Source organism: Taudactylus pleione, unplaced genomic scaffold, assembly GCF_031769625.1.
Source record: "Taudactylus pleione unplaced genomic scaffold, aTauple2 ptg000079l, whole genome shotgun sequence".
Classification (NCBI taxonomy): Eukaryota; Metazoa; Chordata; class Amphibia; order Anura; family Myobatrachidae; genus Taudactylus; species Taudactylus pleione.
Genome location: NW_028284481.1, coordinates 2,367,293 through 2,389,594, shown reverse-complemented (window position 1 = coordinate 2,389,594; position 22,302 = coordinate 2,367,293). Strand labels below are relative to the sequence as shown.

General features: G+C 45.7%; 1 protein-coding gene across 2 annotated transcripts in view; it reads right to left on the bottom strand.

The window, feature by feature from the left end:
• The window catches only part of CLIP4 (CAP-Gly domain containing linker protein family member 4), a 92,507-nt gene that overhangs the window by 33,713 nt on the left and 36,492 nt on the right, over positions 1–22,302 (bottom strand). For both annotated transcript variants that reach the window (XM_088467951.1, XM_088467952.1), the window contains exons 7-8: positions 21,352–21,570; positions 2,877–3,012 (exon numbers count right to left, since the gene is read on the bottom strand). In XM_088467951.1, coding sequence (XP_088324077.1) covers positions 2,877–3,012; positions 21,352–21,570 — 355 coding nt within the window. The remainder of the gene's footprint in view (positions 1–2,876; positions 3,013–21,351; positions 21,571–22,302) is intronic.

The window sequence follows — 22,302 nt, the reverse complement described above, 5'->3', positions numbered from 1 at the left end:
CAAATGACAATTGTCAGGCAAGTAGGGGGCGATACAATTGAATACTGCCCCTAGATTGTTAAATAATGAATGTACAGTATAATGATAAAATACCACAGAGGGGGAAAAAGATATTTATCACTGTCCTACTGACTCGTTTGTAAATGGAGCCCTTTATCTCCCTCCAAGGCTTAGTACATCTCCCCGTGTCTTATCAATTCACTAGCGACCAATGACCTCCGAAGTTCCTGGTGGATTTACAGTCAGGTGCATAAATATTGGGACATTGACAGAATTTTCATATTTTGGCCTCTATTCACTACCACAATGGCTTTAAAATGAAACAAACAAGATGTGCTTTAACTGCAGACTTTCAGATTTAATTTGAGGGCAATTACATCCAAATCAGGTGAACGGTGTAGGAATTACAACGGTTTCTATATGTGCCTCCCACTTTTTAAAGGGGCCAAAAGTAATGGGACAAACTAAATAATCCTAAATCTAACTTTCACTTTTTAATACTTTGTTGCAAATCCTTTGCAGGCAATTACAGCCTGAAGTCTGGAACGCATAGACATCACCAGACGCTGGGTTTCATCCCTGGTGATGCTCTGCCAGGCCTCTACTGCAAATGTCTTCAGTTCCTGCTTGTTCTTGGGGCATTTTCCCTTCAGTTTTGTCTACATCAAGTGAAATGCATGCTCAATCGGATTCAGGTCAGGGGACTGACTTGGCCATTGCATAACATTCCACTTTTTAGCCTTAAAAAAACTCTGGTTGCTTTTGCAGTATGCTTCAGGTCATTGTCCATCTGCACTGTGAAGCGCCGTCCAATGAGTTCTGAAGCATTTGACTGAATATGAGCATATAATATTACCCGAAACACTTCAGAATTCATTCTGCTGCTTTTGTCAGCAGTCACATCATCAATAAATACAAGGGAACCAGTTCCATTGGCAGCCATACATGCCCACGCCATGACACTACCACCACCATGCTTCACTGATGAGGTGGTATGTTTTGGATCTTGAGCAGTTCCTTTCCTTCTCCATACTCTTCTCTTCCCATCACTCTGGTACAAATTGATCTTTGACTCATCTGTCCATAGGATGTTGTTCCAGAACTGTAATGGCTTTTTTAGATGTTGTTTGGCAAACTCTAATCTGGTCTTCCTGTTTTTGTGGCTCACCAATGGTTTACATCTTGTGGTGAACCCTCTATTTTCACTCTTGTGAAGTCTACTCTTGATTGTTGACTTTGACACATATACACTTACCTCCTGGAGAGTGTTCTTGATTTGGCCAACTGTGAAGGGGTTTTTCTTCACCAGGGAAATAATTCTTCTGTCATCCACCACAGTTGTTTTCCGTTGGCTTCCGGGGCTTTTGGTGTTGCTGAGCTCTCCGGTGCGTTCTTTCTTTTTAAGAATGTTCCAAACAGTTGATTTGGCCACACCTAATGTTTTTGCTATCTCTCTGATGGGTTTGTTTTGATTTTTCAGCCTAATGATGGCTTGCTTCACTGATAGTGACAGCTCTTTGGATCTCATATTGAGAGTTGACAGCAACTGATTCTAAATGCAAATGTCACACCTAGAATCAACTCCAGACCTTTTATCTGCTTAATTGATAATGAAATAACGAGGGAAAAGCCCACACCTGTCCATGAATTAGCTTTTGAGTTGATAGTCCCATTACTTTTGGCCCCTTAGAAAGTGGGAGGCACACATAGAAACCGTTGTAATTCCTACACCGTTCACCCGATTTGGATATAATTACCCTCAAATTAAATCTGAAAGTCTGCAGTTAAAGCACATCTTGTTTGTTTCATTTCAAAGCCATTGTGGTAGTGAATAGAGGCCAAAATATGAAAATTCTGTCAATGTCCCAATATTTATGCACCTGACTGTATAAGCAACCACCTGACCAGTATTGGATCAGTGCTGTATGTGCAAGTCACAAGTACACTTTAAAGTCACGCCTACGATAACAAATTAAACGTTAAACCTTTCCAACCTCCATCGAGGAGAACAGCAGAAATACAATGAGCAAGACCCTTGTCATTCAGGAAATAAACCTTAATGCCCACTGCAGATTATCACCCCGAAGCTGGTACATATGTCGGCCTCTAGTGTGTCCATGCCAGTGACTGATAGATGACCGTGGCAAGCACCTACTCAGTGTCCAAAGTGATGGAATGCTCAATCCTCATGCCAGCCTCAGCACCAGAATTGCTGGTTACAAAGGCAATGGAGGGGGCGGGTATTTAGTGAATGGAAGGGGTACCGGACATCAAACCCTCGCTGTTATGTTAGTTGGGGGGGGCAGCAGAAGCAGCGGCAAGGAATTTAACAGTCATTTGGCAGGACATCCTCCTTTTGATTAAGTCGTAAAGAGCTGCATTTTGTATATTGCTGTCCTGCAAATAGCACCTTTTTATACATTTCTTCTCCTGTTCCTATTGGCAAGGCCAGCCAGGGGGGAGCATTCTCAAATGGTGAGCAACAAGGCAGATTCAGCAAAACTATAGTAGGATAAAAAAAAAAAAAGTGTTCTCTCTGGAGAAATGTAAAAATGGTCTCAAATGTGCTCTATACTTTTAGAAAATCGCCATGCACAGTAAACAGATCTTTGTGTTATAATTCACAGACCCCAATATAGTTTAGAGGGAGCGACAGTTGCAATTCAAAGAGCAACATTGCAAATCTGTAAGGGAGGACGCATCATGTAAATTGAATCAACCGCATTAAATCATACAAAATAATTCATAATTATCTGCTGCACCGATCGACCCAAGAGAGCGTTCACCCTGAAATCATTAGTCTGCTTTCAATACCGTGTATCGGAATACGTTACAGAACCATTCCACTATGCAAAGTAATATAGAGTCAACCATACCATGTTTTGGGGAACATTTAAAATACTGCACTCCACCGACAGCGCCGTCGTTCTTCCCTTCGGATTCGTCCATCTCAATGCCAGCCCACTGGCCAGTGGCAAACTGCGTGGCTCCACAATATCGCAATGTGCCCACCTACAGAGACAAATGAATATACACTGAGCAGATCTGTTTGACAAACGCACAAGTTATTCTCCACACCTGTAACACAGACTACATTGAAAACACACAAACATAATATACTAGCGTTGGCCGGCAGCTTCGCTAGCATGGATGTCTATTATTGCTCAGCGGAACTAACTTTACAAAAGACAGTAGTGGCGTCTAATATTGTGATGTATATTTTATATTGTAAACATTGATCACAAAACGTCTTTGTAAACAATAAGAATCCAAAATTTTCAATTTTTTTATGTAAACCACAAAATCCAATTCAAGGGGGCAATCAATCTCACAGTCCAGTCTAAGTTTACTTTAGTCAAACAAATCTTATCTTGTAGATCCCAAATTTGTTGCTACTTAACCTACAGTAACACTGGAAGGTTGCAAGTAACATAAGCAGCGACTCTACGATATTTACTATTTGTCGTGGTGCGCCATCTACTGGATTGATATGTATACTGCAACTTCATTAGTCAAGATAAGCTGCCCGATTAGTGCTTAATAAATAGCTGAAATTATTCTGCAAAATAGATCTTGAGTTATATAGATCGGTGTATTTCTATAGGTATACATATACAACTGTTTGCGTTTGGGGTTTGCAATATATGTATATATATATATATATATATATGGGATGTAGTTGGTCTAAATACCAGCGCTAGAACCCCGACTGCAGTCGGGATCCCGGCTCCAGAATACTGTCCGTCGGCATCCCGAACGTAAGTATCGGGGTTTAGGCACTAGGAGAAGGGTTAGGTAGTAAGGGAGGAGGGTTAGGTTTAGGGTGCGGCGAGGGGGGGGGGGGTCAGGTTCAGGCACCATGGGGGAGGTTAGGGGTGGGCACCAGGAACGGACGGTTAGTGTAGGGAGAGGGTTAGCATACCTATCCAACAAGTGTCGGTATGTTAACCCTGTTGAAATCCCGGCATCGGGATTCTGACTGCCGGGATCTCGACTGCCAGCAACCCATACCCAACCCATTTATATACGTATAGTCATTTTGTACTTGACGAGTCTCTGCAAATTCCGATTAAAAAAATCTTGTCTCTATAGTTCATAAACAGTCCATAAAAGTATATTTGTTCCAAAAAATTATATTTATATTCTACTAGTCATTTTTGGCTTGAGGAGCCTGCACATTGCATACTGAGGGGTCTATTTACTAAGCAGTGTTAGGAGACAGAGTGAAAAGTGATAAGGTAGCAGCCAATCAGCTCCCAACTGTCATTTTTCAAACACAGCCTGTGAGATGACAGTTGGGAGCTGATTGGCTGGCACCTTATCACTTTCACTCTGTCTCCTAACACTGCTTAGTAAATAGACCCCTGAGAGTCAAGTGTCTGTTTTTTTCTTTATTGCGCCTCTCCCTGATGTCGCATTGAGATAATACATCCCTCAGTTTCTTTCTAGATGACTAAGCTATACAATATTAAAAACGCAATCCAAATTCATCCCATAGTTTTTGTGTGATGCCGAAGCAAAGACAAACAAAATTTCCGAAATAAAATTTTTTGTCTCCAAAAGGTTATACACAGTCCCAAGGAGTACATATCTCCAAAAAAAAAATTTGTATGTACAGACACAAGCATTACAACTATATTATAAATAGATAAACTTGTACTGTGAGGACTGGTAAATACACTAGGCCTAAACTGTAACAGAGCTACAGGAGAATGCCAGGATAACACAGAATATAATATACTTTACCATTTTGTTTTTCATATAAAAAGTTCAATTTAGAGGTTAAGCCATCACTGAAAGTCAAGTTCCTGGTCGAACGTAAATACCTAAATTCAGTGTTACAGTTGTGTGTTTGTGTGAATGTTGAGCTTTTGATTTTGTGCTCGTTTATACTAAAGTTTGAAAAGTGGACCCACTTTCCTTTATGCCTGGGAGAGCTACAGTATATCATCATTCTGCCACCAGGTACGAATACAAGAATATCCTAAAAATACATTATGGTATAGATATCCAATCGTGTGAAATTACCACACTATAATATTGGATATTTAAGTTATGGATTATGAAGTGTATTGAACACTTAAGTTCTGTTTCATACAGTTTGACATCACAAACTTCCCGCACATCACATCACTACTCTACTAAAGTAAACTCTGCTCCTCCCACTATATAACTCTCAGTCTGTGGCTTCCTGCTGCCTCCATTCCCCTCCTCACATCATGTTACTGTCACTGCCACATACAGCCTTGTCCTCACTAACACATCACTCATCTCCTGATATACTCTGTGCTGCTGGGGACCCTGCTCCTCCCACTATATAACTCTCAGTGTGTGGCTTCCTGTTGCCGCCATTCCCCTCCTCACATCATGTTACTGTCACTGCCACATACAGCCCTGTCCTCACTAACACATCACTCATCTCCTGATATACTCTGTACTGCTAGGGGACTTTACTCATTCCACTATATCTCTCTGTCTGTGTCTTCCTGCTGCCTCCATTCCCCTCCTCACATTATGTCACTGCCCCTGTCACATGAACACCTGTCCCCACTAATACAGTATTAATCACACTGGTTTATCCAAGGAGCTACAGTAGTCCTCAATGCGCCCTTCAATGTTTTATTATTATTCTTAACCTTGTACTATTTTCACGCCTGCATATTACACAGCGCTTAACAGAGAATGTTGTGACCGCTCATATTAGTCCATGCCATGCCCCATCGGAGCTTACAATCTGTATTTCCCACCACACACGGTTAATGTACTAACATCATTAAAGTGACTTAAGCTTTGCTCAGATGTGCCAACCCCCACCAGCCAGAGAATGCATGACCCAATCAGTCTACGTTTTGCGGGTGTAGCAGTTTGGCATTGCAGCCATTTCTTGAGTTGGGCAGTCAGTAAATTCTAACATTTTAACAACAGGTTTTAGAACCTGGCACAAACTATCAATATGTAAAGTGAAGGCCAGCACCACATGAAGTAAACCTATCGCCCAGTGTCCAAAACCAGAGCTCATCGTCCGCAACCTGTAGCAGAATTCTACCCCCAGAAACTAAATGCCGCAGAATCCTCGGCGCAGAGAGACAACAAGGAAAGGAATTTAAAGAGACAATAACCTGTGTCACCTCAATAATTATAATAAAACATATTTTAATATAATCACCTGCAACTAGATGTGCACATCACCAATTTCTTTTTGAACACCATGATTTTTTTTTTTACATTTATTTAAATTTAAAATATCTATTTTTATTTTTTTCAACTGCAAATGCAAGCCAGAAAATCTCGCCCATCCGTGCTCATTCTAACGAACCATTTTGTCTTCTGACTGCTTGCGCTACGATCAACGGAACAGGGGTTGGGGGGGGGGCATGTAAGCGCAGCCCAAGGACGTATTCACACAAAGTAAAACACGCTAACCACAAAAGACAGACGCAGATGTGGCTGTTTGGAGGCGTCTCCCTTGATGCAGGATGCTTCCGATTGGCTGAATGTGCATCATCCCCGCCTACTTATGCTAATACTTTAGTAATGTACAGGATGTGAATTATTCACATTGTTACAGTGAGATTCCAAAATTGTTTTGCAACGACATAGCGCATATCCAAACGGTCTTTTAAACTCTACGGTAATGTATGTGTATTGATGTGAACTTATTAAGGACTAACTTGTATTTGCGTCTTGGTCTAATTTCCTTTCGTTTAACGAATTTAGCGTTATTAGCTAATCATAACATCGTCTTGTAATGTACTATATTGTGTACAATATTTTTTACCACTCTTTGCTACCACTGGAAAGCTACAGTACACCTCCAGGCACATTTATGAAAAAAAAAAAAAAATTGGCAAAATCTACTATTATATATATAAAAAAAATAAAAATAAAAAAAAAGTCACAGGGGCAGTGGAGTCACACCCTTGTGATAATGGCTGGCGGCTGGTTCACGTTCCACTTTCATTCAAATATTTTACAAAAAAAATATATATATTATATTTTTTAAATGTGAAAAAAAAAAAAAAAAAAAGTAATATTTTTAAAAGTAGAAAAAAATGCTTTACTTTAATAATAAATAATTTTTCCAATAAGAATAGATAACCATCAATGATAAAAGGGCTTTGCCACAGAGCCCCAGGAATAGCGGTCCCCACCTGGGGGCTTATCTCCAATTAATAAACAAGGGTCTAAAGCTCTGTGGCTGGTCGTTCTGCTTTATTTCATTCCTTTGGTACCTTAAGGGGAGACGGACAGAATTAAAACACATTTCCAAAGGCAGAAAAAAAAAATTTGTAGAGGGAGCAGAATTCATGAGTCACTTTCTTTACATGGCGCTCATTATATGAAGGAAAGCGTTCCCTAGTGGGTAATTACACTCATTAACCCACCGTACCAGAAAACATGGACAGCTGGAGCGAGCCGCAAAACCGCAGCCGGCGACTATGTTACAGAAGGAGAATTCTGCATCGCGTGTAAAGCACGGCTTACGCCAAACTATAACATATGGACAATAACACAATTGCCAATTGGTTGGATTACCAGACAGGCAATTATTAAAGCGAAATAAACTACCTGTTCTCCGCTGCTACTAATCACCACATCCTATGGGCTCTGGATCAAGCAAGCTTTGTATATACAATTAGTTATAGAACAAGACAACTATGTATGCATGGTAAAACTAGTGTACCATAGAGGGGTTACCAGCTTATATATATTAGGCCATTTAGCACTGAGACAAGTCCACGTTAATTAAAACTTCATTTACAGTACAAAGGGGACTAGCGACATGCTATGTTGTCATTAGAGATTTTGAATCAGCAGTTTTTTTGTATCCAAGATCTGGGTAATGTGCAGCTTTGGCAGATTGTTACTGAAAGGTGGGGGGGGGGGATACGCCATCATCCTTACATTAAACAAAGATGAAAATCCAAGATTTTAAGGGAAGTGCGTTCATTTATATTTATACAAATATTTCTCCTGTGTAATATACTGGATGGACAAATCCTGAACAGTCTTAAAACTACACGGGTCTGAGATCTGTTATACAGAAACAGACTACACAAGAAAGTTCAAAAATGAGAATAAAAATTAAATTAAGTTCTAAACATTCTGGATAGCAGATCCCATGGGTTGGGTATGGATTGCCGACAGTCAGAATCCCGACACGCATAAGGAAACAAGGTAAGTCTAACCCTAACCCTAGCTCCTTAATCCTAATTCTCCCAGCCCGATGCCTAACCCTAACCCTCCCCCTAGTGCCTAACCCTAACCCCCCACCCTAACCATCCCCTAACTGGTGATACTTCTGCACCGGTGTTTAGGCCGTCAGAATCCTACACGCAGGGATGCCGACTACATCCTAATCCCATACATGTATTATCTTTGGGGCACTAAGTTTTAGTTATTGAGTTACATAGATTTGCACGCCAAATGCATTTGACCATAAATGGTTCTAAGTCATCTTAAAAAGAAAAAAAAAAAAAAAATTTCTTAACAAGGGAATAAGCACCTTCTGACAACGTTATTATGCTGCGCACGCCGTACTGCAACTTTTTCTTTCTGGCCTTTTCAGCAATATATGATCGGATGTTTCTTACTTTATGACGATAGAGAGATACGATGTTGGAAAAGGACATATGGAGACGAGACAGACAAAGCAACATAACAGTTACAATATTTGCAAATGAACTAATTAAAGTCTTGGCTACCACGAGTCACAGTATATCCATAGCTCTAAAAAGCCGGATGGAAAGACACTAGCAGCACAGTGGGCGTCGTGATTAGCATTACAGCCAGAGCAATGAGGTCATGAGTTCAATTCCTGGTCATGGCCGATCTGTGTGGAGTTTGTATATTCTCCCCTTATATGCGCGGGCTTCCCCTAGATGTTCCCGATTCCTCCCACAATCCAAAAACATACTTCTAGGTTATTTGGCTGCTGACAAAAAATGATGCGCGTGTCGATGTGTGTAGGGAATATAGATTGTAAGCTCCATTGGTGCAAGGAGTGATTTGAAGGACTGAAATACTCTCCGTAAAGCGCTGCACAATATATGTGTGCTATATAAACTGGTAATACATAAATAGTACATATTATTATTGAACATGTGTATTACGTACACCCTTACGCATCTCTATGAGCTATGGGCCTGATTCAGAGGCGCTCGCAAAAAGAGAGCGCTCGCTCTGAATTAGGGAGGCAGCTTTTTTTTTTTAAACCGGCCTCCTGTCCGCTCGCTAAGCTGTGGGTGACCACCCACAGCTTTTGCAAGCGGCCAGGTGATGGTCGCGACCATCGGGCTTGCGACGAGACCCTTGTGGTAGGGTCTTGTTCCCGCAAGCCCCAGTGAGCTTCCTGCTCTAACAGACCCGGAAGCTCACTACTGACATCACTGATAATGTCAGTAGGGCCACCCTCAAATGGCAGGCGTTCCTTCGGGAACGCCTCCATTTGGCCAGCCACCCCCCCCTCCCCACCTACAAAACGGGGTGAGTTGTCGATCACCATCGACAGCCGCCCCCGTTTGTAGCGAGCCCCGGAGCGAGTGAATTTCTCACTCACTCCAGGGCTTGCACGCGCATTGCGCTTGCGAGCGGGTCTGAAACAGGCCCTATGTTCAATATGCAGTCTCCAAAACCTGTAAGAGGTTCAACAGTGCTTACAGATGGTAAAAACGGAGCTCTTTTTCAGCACTCACTTTTGGAACCTGTTCAGCCGCTCTCCCAAATATCATACAAAGCTTGCTTGAGCTTTTGAATGTCTCTGAACTCAAATGTATTACATTAGGCACTAAATCCTAGCAGAATGCACACTTGGAAAATAAAATATCACACGGATATGGAAGCACTGTGTGTCACTAATAGACATTTGCCAGCCAGCATCTGCTTTTGTTAAAAATGAAACAAGTTGACGTCTCAGTGGCGGTTGCTAAAAGTCCCCAGCAGATATAGACACAGCCCTGTGCCAGCACAGGTAACTAAACAGAATTTACAGACAAGAGCGCCCCCTGGTGATCATCCAGCAAAATACAATGCAAAACAGAACAATTCTTTGTGCAGCGTTTACTGGACCAATTATTCGGATTTCAATCATCAGCTCTAATTGCAGCAACAAATTATGTATCATCTGCTATGTTCCTGCATGTCATAAATACCAGAAATAGCCGGCTATAATCTGTGTGACATCTTAATTGCTGCAAAATTGAGAAAGCACATCACTCAAAAAGCACAGCCTAATGAACCACATTAGAAAAGCAAAAGTCATTATATTATAATTCTTTGGCATCACAATGGTCCGAGTGTGGAGTATGGATTGAACGGTCGACACGATATGAGGTGGACGTCTTATTAGGTATGCCTGCTTGTTAATGTAAACATCTAATCAGTCAATCATCTGGCAGCATAAAATAATGTACACATGGACTGGACTAGGCCGCCAGGGAGTCTGTAAAATCCCTGGTGGGCCCCACTGATTTGTAGCCACGCCCTTTACTGCGAGAGGGCATGGCTTTATGCGCCGTTCAGCTGCTTGCCCGGCAGTCATCAAAGCTGTGCCTTCCCGGCTGGCAGCTACACGTACAGGACTGGGGCACACTGCAGTCAGACTCAGCAAACACTACTGGGTAATAAATCCCAGTAGTTTCTGCAGAGCCCATCACATTCTCCTCTGACCTAGAGATCAGCAGCAGCGCAGCCTCATGGGAGCATCTCCTTGTGATGCTGTGACTCCTGCTCTGCCGCCTGCCTGTGGCTTCTGGCGAGAACACTTTGTGGGCACTACAGTGTGGCATAATGTGGGGAGGCACTACAGTGTGGCATAATGTGGGGAGCACTACAAAGTGGTATAATGTGGGGGGCAATACAGTGCAGCATAAAGTGTGGGCACTACAGTGTGGTATAATGTGGGGGGCACTACAGTGCGGTATAATGTGGGGGGCACTACAGTGTGCCATAATGTGTGGGCACTACAGTGTGGAATAATGTGTGGGCACTAGTGTGGTATATGTAGGGGGCACTACAGACTGGCATGTTAGTACATTGCATAGTGGTCTCATTTACCCACAACTGATCAGTATTGCAAGGGTTACTGGGTGGCTCATCACTACCTCCCTGACCCCTCCATACTCACCACTACCTCTCTGCACTACCTCCCTGACCCCTCCATACTCACCACTACCTATCTGCACTACCTCCCTGACCCCTCCATACTCACCACTACCTATCTACACTACCTCCCTGACCCCTCCTTACTCACCACTACCTATCTGCACTACCTCCCTGACCTCTCCATACTCACCACTACCTATCTGCACTACCTCCCTGACCACTCCATACTCACCACTACCTATCTGCACTAACCGCTGACCCCTCCATACTCACCACTACCTATCTGTACTACCTCGCTGACCCCACCATGCTCACCACTACCTATCTGCACTACCTCCCTGACCCCTCCACGCTCACCACTACCTATCTGCACTACCCCCTGACCCCTCCATACTCACCACTACCTATCTGCACTACCCCCTGACCCCTCCATACTCACCATTACCTATCTGCACTACCCCCTGACCCCTCCGTACTCACCACTACCTATCTGCACTACCCCCTGACCCCTCCATACTCACCACTACCTATCTGCACTACCTCCCTGACCCCTCCATACTCACCACTACCTATCTACACTACCTCCTGACCCCTCCAAACTCACCACTACCTATCTGCACTACCTCCCTGACCCCTCCATACTCACCACTACCTATCTGCACTACCCCCCTGACTCCTCCATACTCACCACTACCTATCTGCACTACCTCCGACATCTCCTTACTCAGCACTACCTATCTGCACTACCTCCCTGACCCCTCCATACTCACCACTACCTATCTGCACTACCTCCCTGACCCCTCCATACTCACCACTACCTATCTAAACTAGGGGTGAGCGGGTTCGGATTTCTGAAATCCGAACCCCCCCGAGCCCCCCCGATCCGAGGCCGATCCGAGTCAGGCTCGACTTTTCCCGCCTGACTCGGATCTGAAATCGAGGCAAAACTTCATCATCCCGCCTTCCGGGTCTCGCGGGTTTTGGATCCTATATAAGGTACCTGCGTCGGCGCCATTTTCTCACTCGGCTGTGGACAGTTAAGAGGGAGGGTGGGAGTTAGGGCTGGCTGGGCTGTGTAGTGTAGTGTAGTGTAGTGCAGAGTAGTGTTGTGTTGTGTTGTGCTGTGCTGCTGTTGTCCACTACTTCAAAGTCCATAGGGGCTGGCTGTGTTGTGCTGTGCTGCTGTTGTTAATAGGGGCTGTGTCCACTACTTCAAAGTCCATAGGGGCTGGCTGGACTGTGTTGTGCAGTCAGATCTCCATAGGGGCTGTGTCCACTCCAAAGTCCTGTGCAGTGTCCCAGTCCTAAAGGGGTGCTGCAGTGTTGTCCAGGGGGTGCTCTGTCCATCAGGGGTGCTCCCCCCAAGTGCTAAAAAAATTATATTTTTTCTGTGTTTGTGAATTGTGTGCGCAGTAGCCGCACGTGCATCAACACAGTAGTGCCAAGCGTGCGCCTGTGTCATAAGTAAAGGGCCGGCTGGCTTGACCGTTAAAGGGTGCTGTAACCCCAAAGTACACTCCAGTCCAAACCCAAAAAAAAAATATTTTCTGTGTTTGTGAATTGTGTGCGCAGTAGCCGCACGTGCATCAACAAAGTAGTGCCAAGCGTGCGCCTGTGTCATAAGTAAAGGGCCGGCTGGCTTGACCGTTAAAGGGTGCTGTAACCCCCAAAGTACACTCCAAACCAAATAACAAAATATTTTTTCTGTGTTTGTGAATTGTGTGCGCAGTAGCCGCACGTGCATCAACAAAGTAGTGCCAAGCGTGCGCCTGTGTCATAAGTAAAGGGCCGGCTGGCTTGACCGTTAAAGGGTGCTGTAACCCCCAAAGTACACTCCAAACCAAATAACAAAATATTTTCTGTGTTTGTGAATTGTGTGCATAGTAGCCGCACGTGCATCAACAAAGTAGTGCCAAGCGTGCGCCTGTGTCATAAGTAAAGGGCCGGCTGGCTTGACCGTTAAAGGGTGCTGTAACCCCCAAAGCACACTCCAGTCCAAACCAAATAAAAAAATATTTTGTGTTTGTGAATTGTGTGCGCAGTAGCCGCACGTGCATCAACAAAGTAGTGCCAAGCGTGCTCCTGTGTCATAAGTAAAGGGCCGGCTGGCTTGACCGTTAAAGGGTGCTGTAACCCCCAAAGTACACTCCAAACCAAATAACAAAATATTTTTTCTGTGTTTGTAAATTGTGTGCGCAGTAGCCGCACGTGCATCAACAAAGTAGTGCCAAGCGTGCGCCTGTGTCATAAGTAAAGGGCCGGCTGGCTTGACCGTTAAAGGGTGCTGTAACCCCCAAAGTACACTCCAAATCAAATAACAAAATATTTTTTCTCTGTTTGTGAATTGTGAGCGCAGTAGCCGCACGTGCATCAACAAAGTAGTGCCAAGCGTGCGCCTGTGTCATAAGTAAAGGGCCGGCTGGCTTGACCGTTAAAGGGTGCTGTAACCCCCAAAGTACACTCCAGTCCAAACCAAAAAAATATATATTTTCTGTGTTTGTGACTTGTGTGCACTGTGGCTGCACGTGCATCAACAAAAGAGCAGCGCCAAGCGTGCGCCTGTGCCCCATAAGTAAAGAGCCGGCTGGCTCATTTCTTAAAGGGTGGTGTAACCCACAAAGTGCACTACTCTCCAGCAAAAATAAAAAAATATTTTCTGTGTTTGTGTGCGCTTTAGCCGCACGTATATATCAATATAACATAAATGGAGGACCAAACTTTCTCTGATAAAAATAAAATAGGGAAAGATCAAGAACCACTTCCTCCTAGTGCTGTTGCTGCTGCTGGGATTGTTCATCATCCCAGAGAGGAAGTAGGAACATCACTACTTTTACTAAACAACTGACCCTCCAACAGTCCCTAGCGATGAGGATGAAGTACGACAGCAGTCATCCTGAAGCAAAACGTTTAACTGAGGCCTTGACTGCTATGTTGGTGTTAGACGTGGGTCCGGTATCCGCCATTAGTGCAGTGGGATTTAGACAATTGATGGAGGTAGTGTGTCCCCGGTTCCAAATCCCGTCTAGATTCCACCTGCATCCTCAAAGCAGCAGCGACAATCGTGCGTCTGTCTGTTAAAGGGTGGTGTAACCCTCAAAGTGTGCTCCACTAACAATAAAAATATTCTTCTTTTTTTTTCTGTCTTTGTGAAATGTGTGGGCTGTAGCCGCACTTGCATCCTTAAAGCAGCAGCGACAAGCGTGCATCTGTCTGTTAAAGGGTGGTGTAACCCTCAAAGTTCTCCAAAAACTAAAAAATATTTTTTTTATGTGTTTGTGACTTGAGTGCGATGTAGCCGCACGTGCAGCAACACAGTAGCAGCGCCAAACGTGCGCCTGTGTCATAAGTCAAGGGCCGGTTTGGACATCTGGTCCGGACTGAAGGATGTGCCAACAATTTCTGACAAGTCAACTGTCACTGCATATGATACTGTCCTCAAAGCAGCAGAGACAAGCGTGCGTCTGTCTGTTAAAGGGTGGTGACACCCTCAAAGTGCGCTCCACAAACAATAAAAATATTCTTCTTTTTTTTTCTGTCTTTGTGAAATGTGTGGGCTGTAGCCGCTCCTGCATCCTTAAAGCAGCAGCGACAAGCGTGCGTCTGTCTGTTAAAGGATTACATCGGTGACAGCATCCAAGTAGGCATGTCAGACAGTCCGTACCTGTACTGGCAGGAAAAAGAAGCAATTTGGAGGTCCCTGTACAAACTGGCTCTATTTTACCTGAGTTGCCCCCCCTCCAGTGTGTACTCCGAAAGAGTGTTTAGTGCAGCCGGGAACCTTGTCAGCAAAAGGCGTAGGAGGTTGCTTCCACAAAATGTGGAGAAGATGATGTTCATAAAATGAATTATCAACTCTTCCAGGGAGACCAGCCTCCAGAACGTACAGAGGGACCTGTGGTTGTGGATTCCAGCGGGGACTAATTAATACTCTGTGAGGATGAGGATGTACACAACACTGAAGAGGATGAGGAATCGGAGGATGAGGACGACATCTTACCTCTGTAGAGCCAGTTTGTGCAGGGACAGATTAATTGCCAGCTTGTTTTGTGGGGGCCCAAACGAACCAATCATTTCAGCCACAGTTGTGTGGCAGACCCTGGCGCTGAAATGTTTGGTTTGTTAAAGTGTGCATGTCCTGTTTATACAACATAAGGGTGGGTGGGAGGACAATTCCATCTTGCACCTCTTTTTTTTCTTTGAATTATGTACGGTTTGGGGCCTAGTTTTTCAAACTGCCATCCTGTCTGCCACTGCAGTGTCACTCCTAGATGGACCACGTGTTTGTGCCGCCCACTCGTATTTCTTAGCATAGTCATCCAGCTACCTCGGTGCAACCTTTTGGATATAAAAATACTATTGTGAGGTGTGAGGTGTTCAGAATAGACTGGAAATTAGTGGAAATTAAGGTTATTGAGGTTAATAATAGCATAGGAGCAGAAAAACACACAAATTCTGTGATTTTAGCTGTTTTTATGCTTTTTAAAAAAAAAATACAGATCCAAAACACAAAACCCAGAACCCAAAACACGGAAGGGTGGTTTTGGCAAAACCAATCCAGAACCAAAACACGAAGAAAGATCCAGATCCAAAACCAAAACACGAAAAGTGGCCGGTGCACACCCCTAATCTAAACTACCTCCCTGACTCAACCATACTCACCACTACCTATCTGCACTACCTCCCTGACTCCTCCATACTCACCACTACCTATCTACACTACCTCCTGACCCCTCCATACTCACCACTACCTATCTGCACTACCTCCTGACCCCTCCATACTCACCACTACCTATCTGCACTACCTCCTGACCCCTCCATACTCACCACTACCTATCTGCACTATCTCCCTGACCCCTCCATACTCACCACTACCTATCTGCACTACCTCCCTGACCTCTCCTTACTCAGCACTACCTCCCTGACCCCTCCATACTCACCACTACTTACCTGCACTACCTCCCTGACCCCTCCATACTCACCACTACCTATCTGCACTACCTCCCTGACCCCTCCATACTCACCACTACCTATCTGCACTACCTCCCTGACCCCTCCATACTCACCACTACCTATCTGCACTACCTCCCTGACCCCTCCATACTCACCACTACCTATCTGCACTACCTCCCTGACCCCTCCATACTCACCACTACCTATCTGCACTACCTCCCTGACCCCTCCATACTCACCACTACCTATCTGCACTACCACCCTGACCCCTCCATACTAACCACTACCTATTTGCACTACCTCCCTGGCCCCTCCATACTCACCACTACCTATCTGCACTACCCCCCTGACCCCTCCATACTCACCACTACCTATCTGCACTACCACCCTGACCCCTCCATACTAACCACTACCTATTTGCACTACCTCCCTGACCCCTCCATACTCACCACTACCTATCTGCACTACCTCCCTGACCCCTCCATACTCACCACTACCTATCTGCACTACCTCCCTGACCCCTCCATACTCACCACTACCTATCTGCACTACCTCCCTGACCCCTCCATACTCACCACTACCTATCTGCACTACCTCCCTGACCCCTCCATACTCACCACTACCTATCTGCACTACCACCCTGACCCCTCCATACTAACCACTACCTATTTGCACTACCTCCCTGGCCCCTCCATACTCACCACTACCTATCTGCACTACCCCCCTGACCCCTCCATACTCACCACTACCTATCTGCACTACCCCCTGATCCCTCCTTACCAAACACTATGTCTCTGTACTACCTCCCTGACCCCTCCATACTCACCACTACCTATCTGATCCCTCCATACTCACCACTACCTCCCTGACCCCTCCATACTCACCACTACCTATCTGCACTACCTCCCTGATCCCTCCATACTCACTACTACCTATCTGCACTACCTCCCTGACCCCTCCATACTCACCACTATCTGCATTACCTCCTGACCCCTCCATACTCACCACTACCTATCTCCACACCCCCTGACCCCTCCATACTCACCACTACCTATCTGTACTACCCCCTGACCCCTCCTTACTCACCATTACCTATCTGCACTACCTCCCTGACCCCTCCATACTCACCACTAACTATCTGCACTACCTCCCTGACCCCTCCATACTCACCACTACCTATCTGCACTACCTCCCTGACCCCACCATACTCACCACTACCTATCTGTACTACCTCTCTGACCCCTCCATACTCACCACTACCTATCTGTACTACCCCCTGACACCTCCTTACTCACCACTACCTATCTGCACTACCTCTCTGACCCCTCCATACTCACCACTACCTATCTGCACTACCTTCCTGACCCCTCCATACTCACCACTATCTATCTGTACTACCTCTCTGACCCCTCCTTACTCAGCACTACCTATCTGCACTACCTCTCTGACCCCTCCATACACACCACTACCTATCTGTACTACCCCCTGACCCCTCCATACCCACCACTAACTATCTGCACTACCTCCCTGACCCCTCCATACTCACCACTATCTGCACTACCTCCCTGACCCCTCCATACTCACCACTAAATATCTGTACTACCTCCCTGACCCCTCCATACTCACCACTACCTATCTGTACTACCTCCCTGACCCCTCCATACTCACCACTACCTATCTGCACTACTCCCTGACCCATCTATACTCACCACTACCTATCTGCACTACCTCCTGACCCCTCCATACTCACCACTATCTGCATTACCTCCTGACCCCTCCATACTCACCACTACCTATCTCCACACCCCCTGACCCCTCCATACTCACCACTACCTATCTGTACTACCCCCTGACCCCTCCTTACTCACCACTACCTATCTGCACTACCTCCCTGACCCCTCCATACTCACCACTACCTATCTGCACTACCCCCCTGACCCCTCCATACTCACCACTACCTATCTGCACTACCCCCTGATCCCTCCTTACCAAACACTATGTCTCTGTACTACCTCCCTGACCCCTCCATACTCACCACTACCTATCTGCACTACCTCCCTGACCCCTCCATACTCACCACTACCTATCTGCACTACCTCCCTGATCCCTCCATACTCACCACTACCTCCCTGACCCCTCCATACTCACCACTACCTATCTGCACTACCTCCCTGACCCCTCCATACTCACCACTACCTATCTGCACTACCTCCCTGATCCCTCCATACTCACTACTACCTATCTGCACTACCTCCCTGACCCCTCCATACTCACCACTATCTCCACACCCCCTGACCCCTCCATACTCACCACTACCTATCTGCACTACCTCCCTGACCCCTCCATACTCACCACTACCTATCTGCACTACCTCCCTGACCCCTCCATACTCACCACTAACTATCTGCACTACCTCCCTGACCCCTCCATACTCACCACTACCTATCTGCACTACCTCCCTGACCCCACCATACTCACCACTACCTATCTGTACTATCTCTCTGACCACTCCATACTCACCACTACCTATCTGTACTACCCCCTGACACCTCCTTACTCACCACTACCTATCTGCACTACCTCTCTGACCCCTCCATACTCACCACTACCTATCTGCACTACCTTCCTGACCCCTCCATACTCACCACTATCTGCACTACCTCCCTGACCCCTCCATACTCACCACTACCTATCTGTACTACCTCCCTGACCCCTCCATACTCACCACTACCTATCTGTACTACCTCCCTGACCCCTCCATACTCACCACTACCTATCTGCACTACTCCCTGACCCATCTATACTCACCACTACCTATCTGCACTACCTCCTGACCCCTCCATACTCACCACTACCTATCTGCACTACTCCCTGACCGATCTATACTCACCACTACCTATCTCCACACCCCCTGACCCCTCCATACTCACCACTACCTATCTGCACTACCTCCCTGACCCCTCCATACTCACCACTACCTATCTGCACTACCTCCCTGACCCCTCCATACTCACCACTATCTATCTGTACTACCTCTCTGACCCCTCCTTACTCAGCACTACCTATCTGCACTACCTCTCTGACCCCTCCATACACACCACTACCTATCTGTACTACCCCCTGACCCCTCCATACTCACCACTAACTATCTGCACTACCTCCCTGACCCCTCCATACTCACCACTATCTGCACTACTCCCTGACCTATCTATACTCACCACTACCTATCTGCACTACCTCCTGACCCCTCCATACTCACCACTACCTATCTGTACTACTCCCTGACCCATCTATACTCACCACTACCTATCTGCACTCACCTCCCTGACCCCTCCATACTCACCACTACCTATCTGCACTACCCCCCTGACCCATCTATACTCACCACTACCTATCTCCACACCCCCTGAACCCTCCATACTCACCACTACCAATCTGCAGTGGAAATATTTTGCCCCGGTGCCCTCTGCTAGTGTTCATGCTAGCACTCAGCACCTCCCGCAGCCCATGCAGTTCCTCTTTCCTGCCTGGGGTGCAGTTCTCTGGCACTTCTAGCACACACTGGTCTGCATCTTAGCAATTTGTTGCATCAGCTGAGTGTGCTAGAGGCACCAGAGCAGAAAGCGACACAACAAGCAGGAAAGATGAACTGCGCAGGTTATGACAGATGCAGGGTGCTAAAATGAACACTACTCTGCGCATCATGGCACCAGCCATCCAGGATTCTTATATAGATCTATAAAAACACACTTAGACAATGTAGTAGTATAGTACTGTATAACTGTTGGGCAGCACTGCCATTGTTCACGTCTTAGGGATGAAGGATCTGCCAAGTAATAACAGACTTGTAGGCTTTTAACACATTTTCTTCATGCCTAAGAAATGAGTTACAGCCAAATCTATGCATAGGTGGCAGCAATATTACAGAATTGCCAGAAGAAACAAGAATATAAAAACATTTTCCTCCTACAACAAAGGTGCATTATATCCTTTTGCAAATAATACTCCCAAACATGTCTACAATGAGTATTTATACCTAAATATCACGGTGTTAACAGTGTCAAGAAATTTATTTTTAAAAGGCGTTAATAAAATGCATTACTGGGCACTGATCTATATTTACAATTACTACCCAGGTTTATTACCCAACTAACTAGGTGTACTTCACTACATGTCCCTCCATCCCTTTGCCAACAACTGCCAGGTATAGCATGACCCTCCATCCCTTTGCCAACAACTGCCAGGTATAGCATGACCCTCCATCCCTTTGCCAACAACTGCCAGGTATAGCATGACCCCCATCCCTTTGCCAACAACTGCCAGATATAGCATGACCCCCATCCCTTTGCCAACAACTGCCAGATATAGCATGACCCCCATCCCTTTGCCGACAACTACCAGATACAGCATGACCCCCATCCCTTTGCCAACAACTGCCAGATATAGCATGACCCCCATCCCTTTGCCGACAACTGCCAGATACAGCATGACCCCCATCCCTTTGCCAACTGCCAGATACAGCATGACCCCCATCCCTTTGCAAACAACTGCCAGATACAGCATGACCCCCATCCCTTTGCCAACAACTGCCAGATACAGCATGACCCCCATCCCTTTGCCAACAACTGCCAGATACAGCATGACCCCCATCCCTTTGCCAACAACTGCCAGATACAGCATGACCCCCATCCCTTTGCCAACACCTGCCAGATACAGCATGACCCCATCCCTTTGCCAACACCTGCCAGATACAGCATGACCCCCATCCCTTTGCCAACAACTGCCAGATACAGCATGACCCCCATCCCTTTGCCGACAACTGCCAGATACAGCATGACCCCCATCCCTTTGCCAACAACTGCCAGATATAGCATGACCCCCATCCCTTTGCCGACAACTGCCAGATATAGCATGACCCCCATCCCTTTGCCGACAACTACCAGATACAGCACGATCATTTACAGAAGTCAGTTTCTCTATCTTTCATCATTCTGGTGCCTGAACGGAGTGACAGCCCAGCAGTCGCCAAGGCAACCGTGATGCATTTGTGAACACATGATCTCATAAGCTTTGCAGTTTCAGCTTTTTGCCCTGCATCACCACCAGCATAAGTACTGTCCAAAGAGAGTAAGACGAGGCTTCAAACACAGACATTTCAATGTTTAACACCACTGAATTACTACTGAACTCAATGACATCAGAGATCAGGGATCGCATTACACAACCAGCAGTGTTGGAAGGAATCTCATTCACCTGACAAACTGATCACCTCCGATAATGTCGTTTATATTCCCATACCTTCTGTCCGGCTATCAACACTCTGTCTCCCGGCTTCAGCACATTCTCCGGCACGGGGTCACAGTGGGGGAGGGTGACCTGAGAGTAATCACACGGCCGAGGCATGGCGTCCAGCAGGTACTGCGCGATTTCCTTGGCGACAGCCGCCGCATCCGCCATCTCCAGGGGCATATCGACAGGGTCAGGAACCACGTCGGCTGGAGTGCGCCCTTTGTCGTCCTGCACATAAATACAGAGGTCGGTGAATCTCATCTTACAATGCGGCTGGGGGCCACAGGGTCTGTAACTGCTGGAAACGTAAGCCGATATGAGCAACCACTATTTTGTATTGCGGAAACTAAAATTTCTCAGAAAACTGCACAAGATAGAAAGTGGTATAAAGTATCTCCCTATATAACGGACACAAACATTATACCTGATGCAACTTTGCGTACTGACTTCAGCACCATAAAAATAATAAGATTTGTGTGTTGTAAACTCTCTGGGCATTTAGAGCACATGATTACAGGACTTGTGTATTCATCAGGCAGGGTCTTGGCTTATACAGGTCAGTTTCGGCTCTGCTGGATCTTATTTCTTGCGATTTAAAAAACTATGCATGGGTGTATTGCTATTGGTGTACAGCAGAGGTTCCCCCAAAGTCCGCCATTACAGTCCACGTTTTAGGGATATCCATGCTTGAGCACAGGTGACTTAATTAGTACCTCAATCCATTTGATTTCACCATCTGGACTCAAGCTTGGATATCCCTAAAACGTGGACTGTAATGGCGGACTTTGGGAACCTCTGGTGTACAGTCGTTTTTGCAACATATGGTCAATTTAAAGGATACTAACTATTCTTAACAATGCTGAATGTGATTACAAGATAACATTATAAAGGTGACACAGAACAGGAATAAGGTTATTTCCTGCTCAGTTTCCTGTTGACCAGAAACTCACATTATACAGT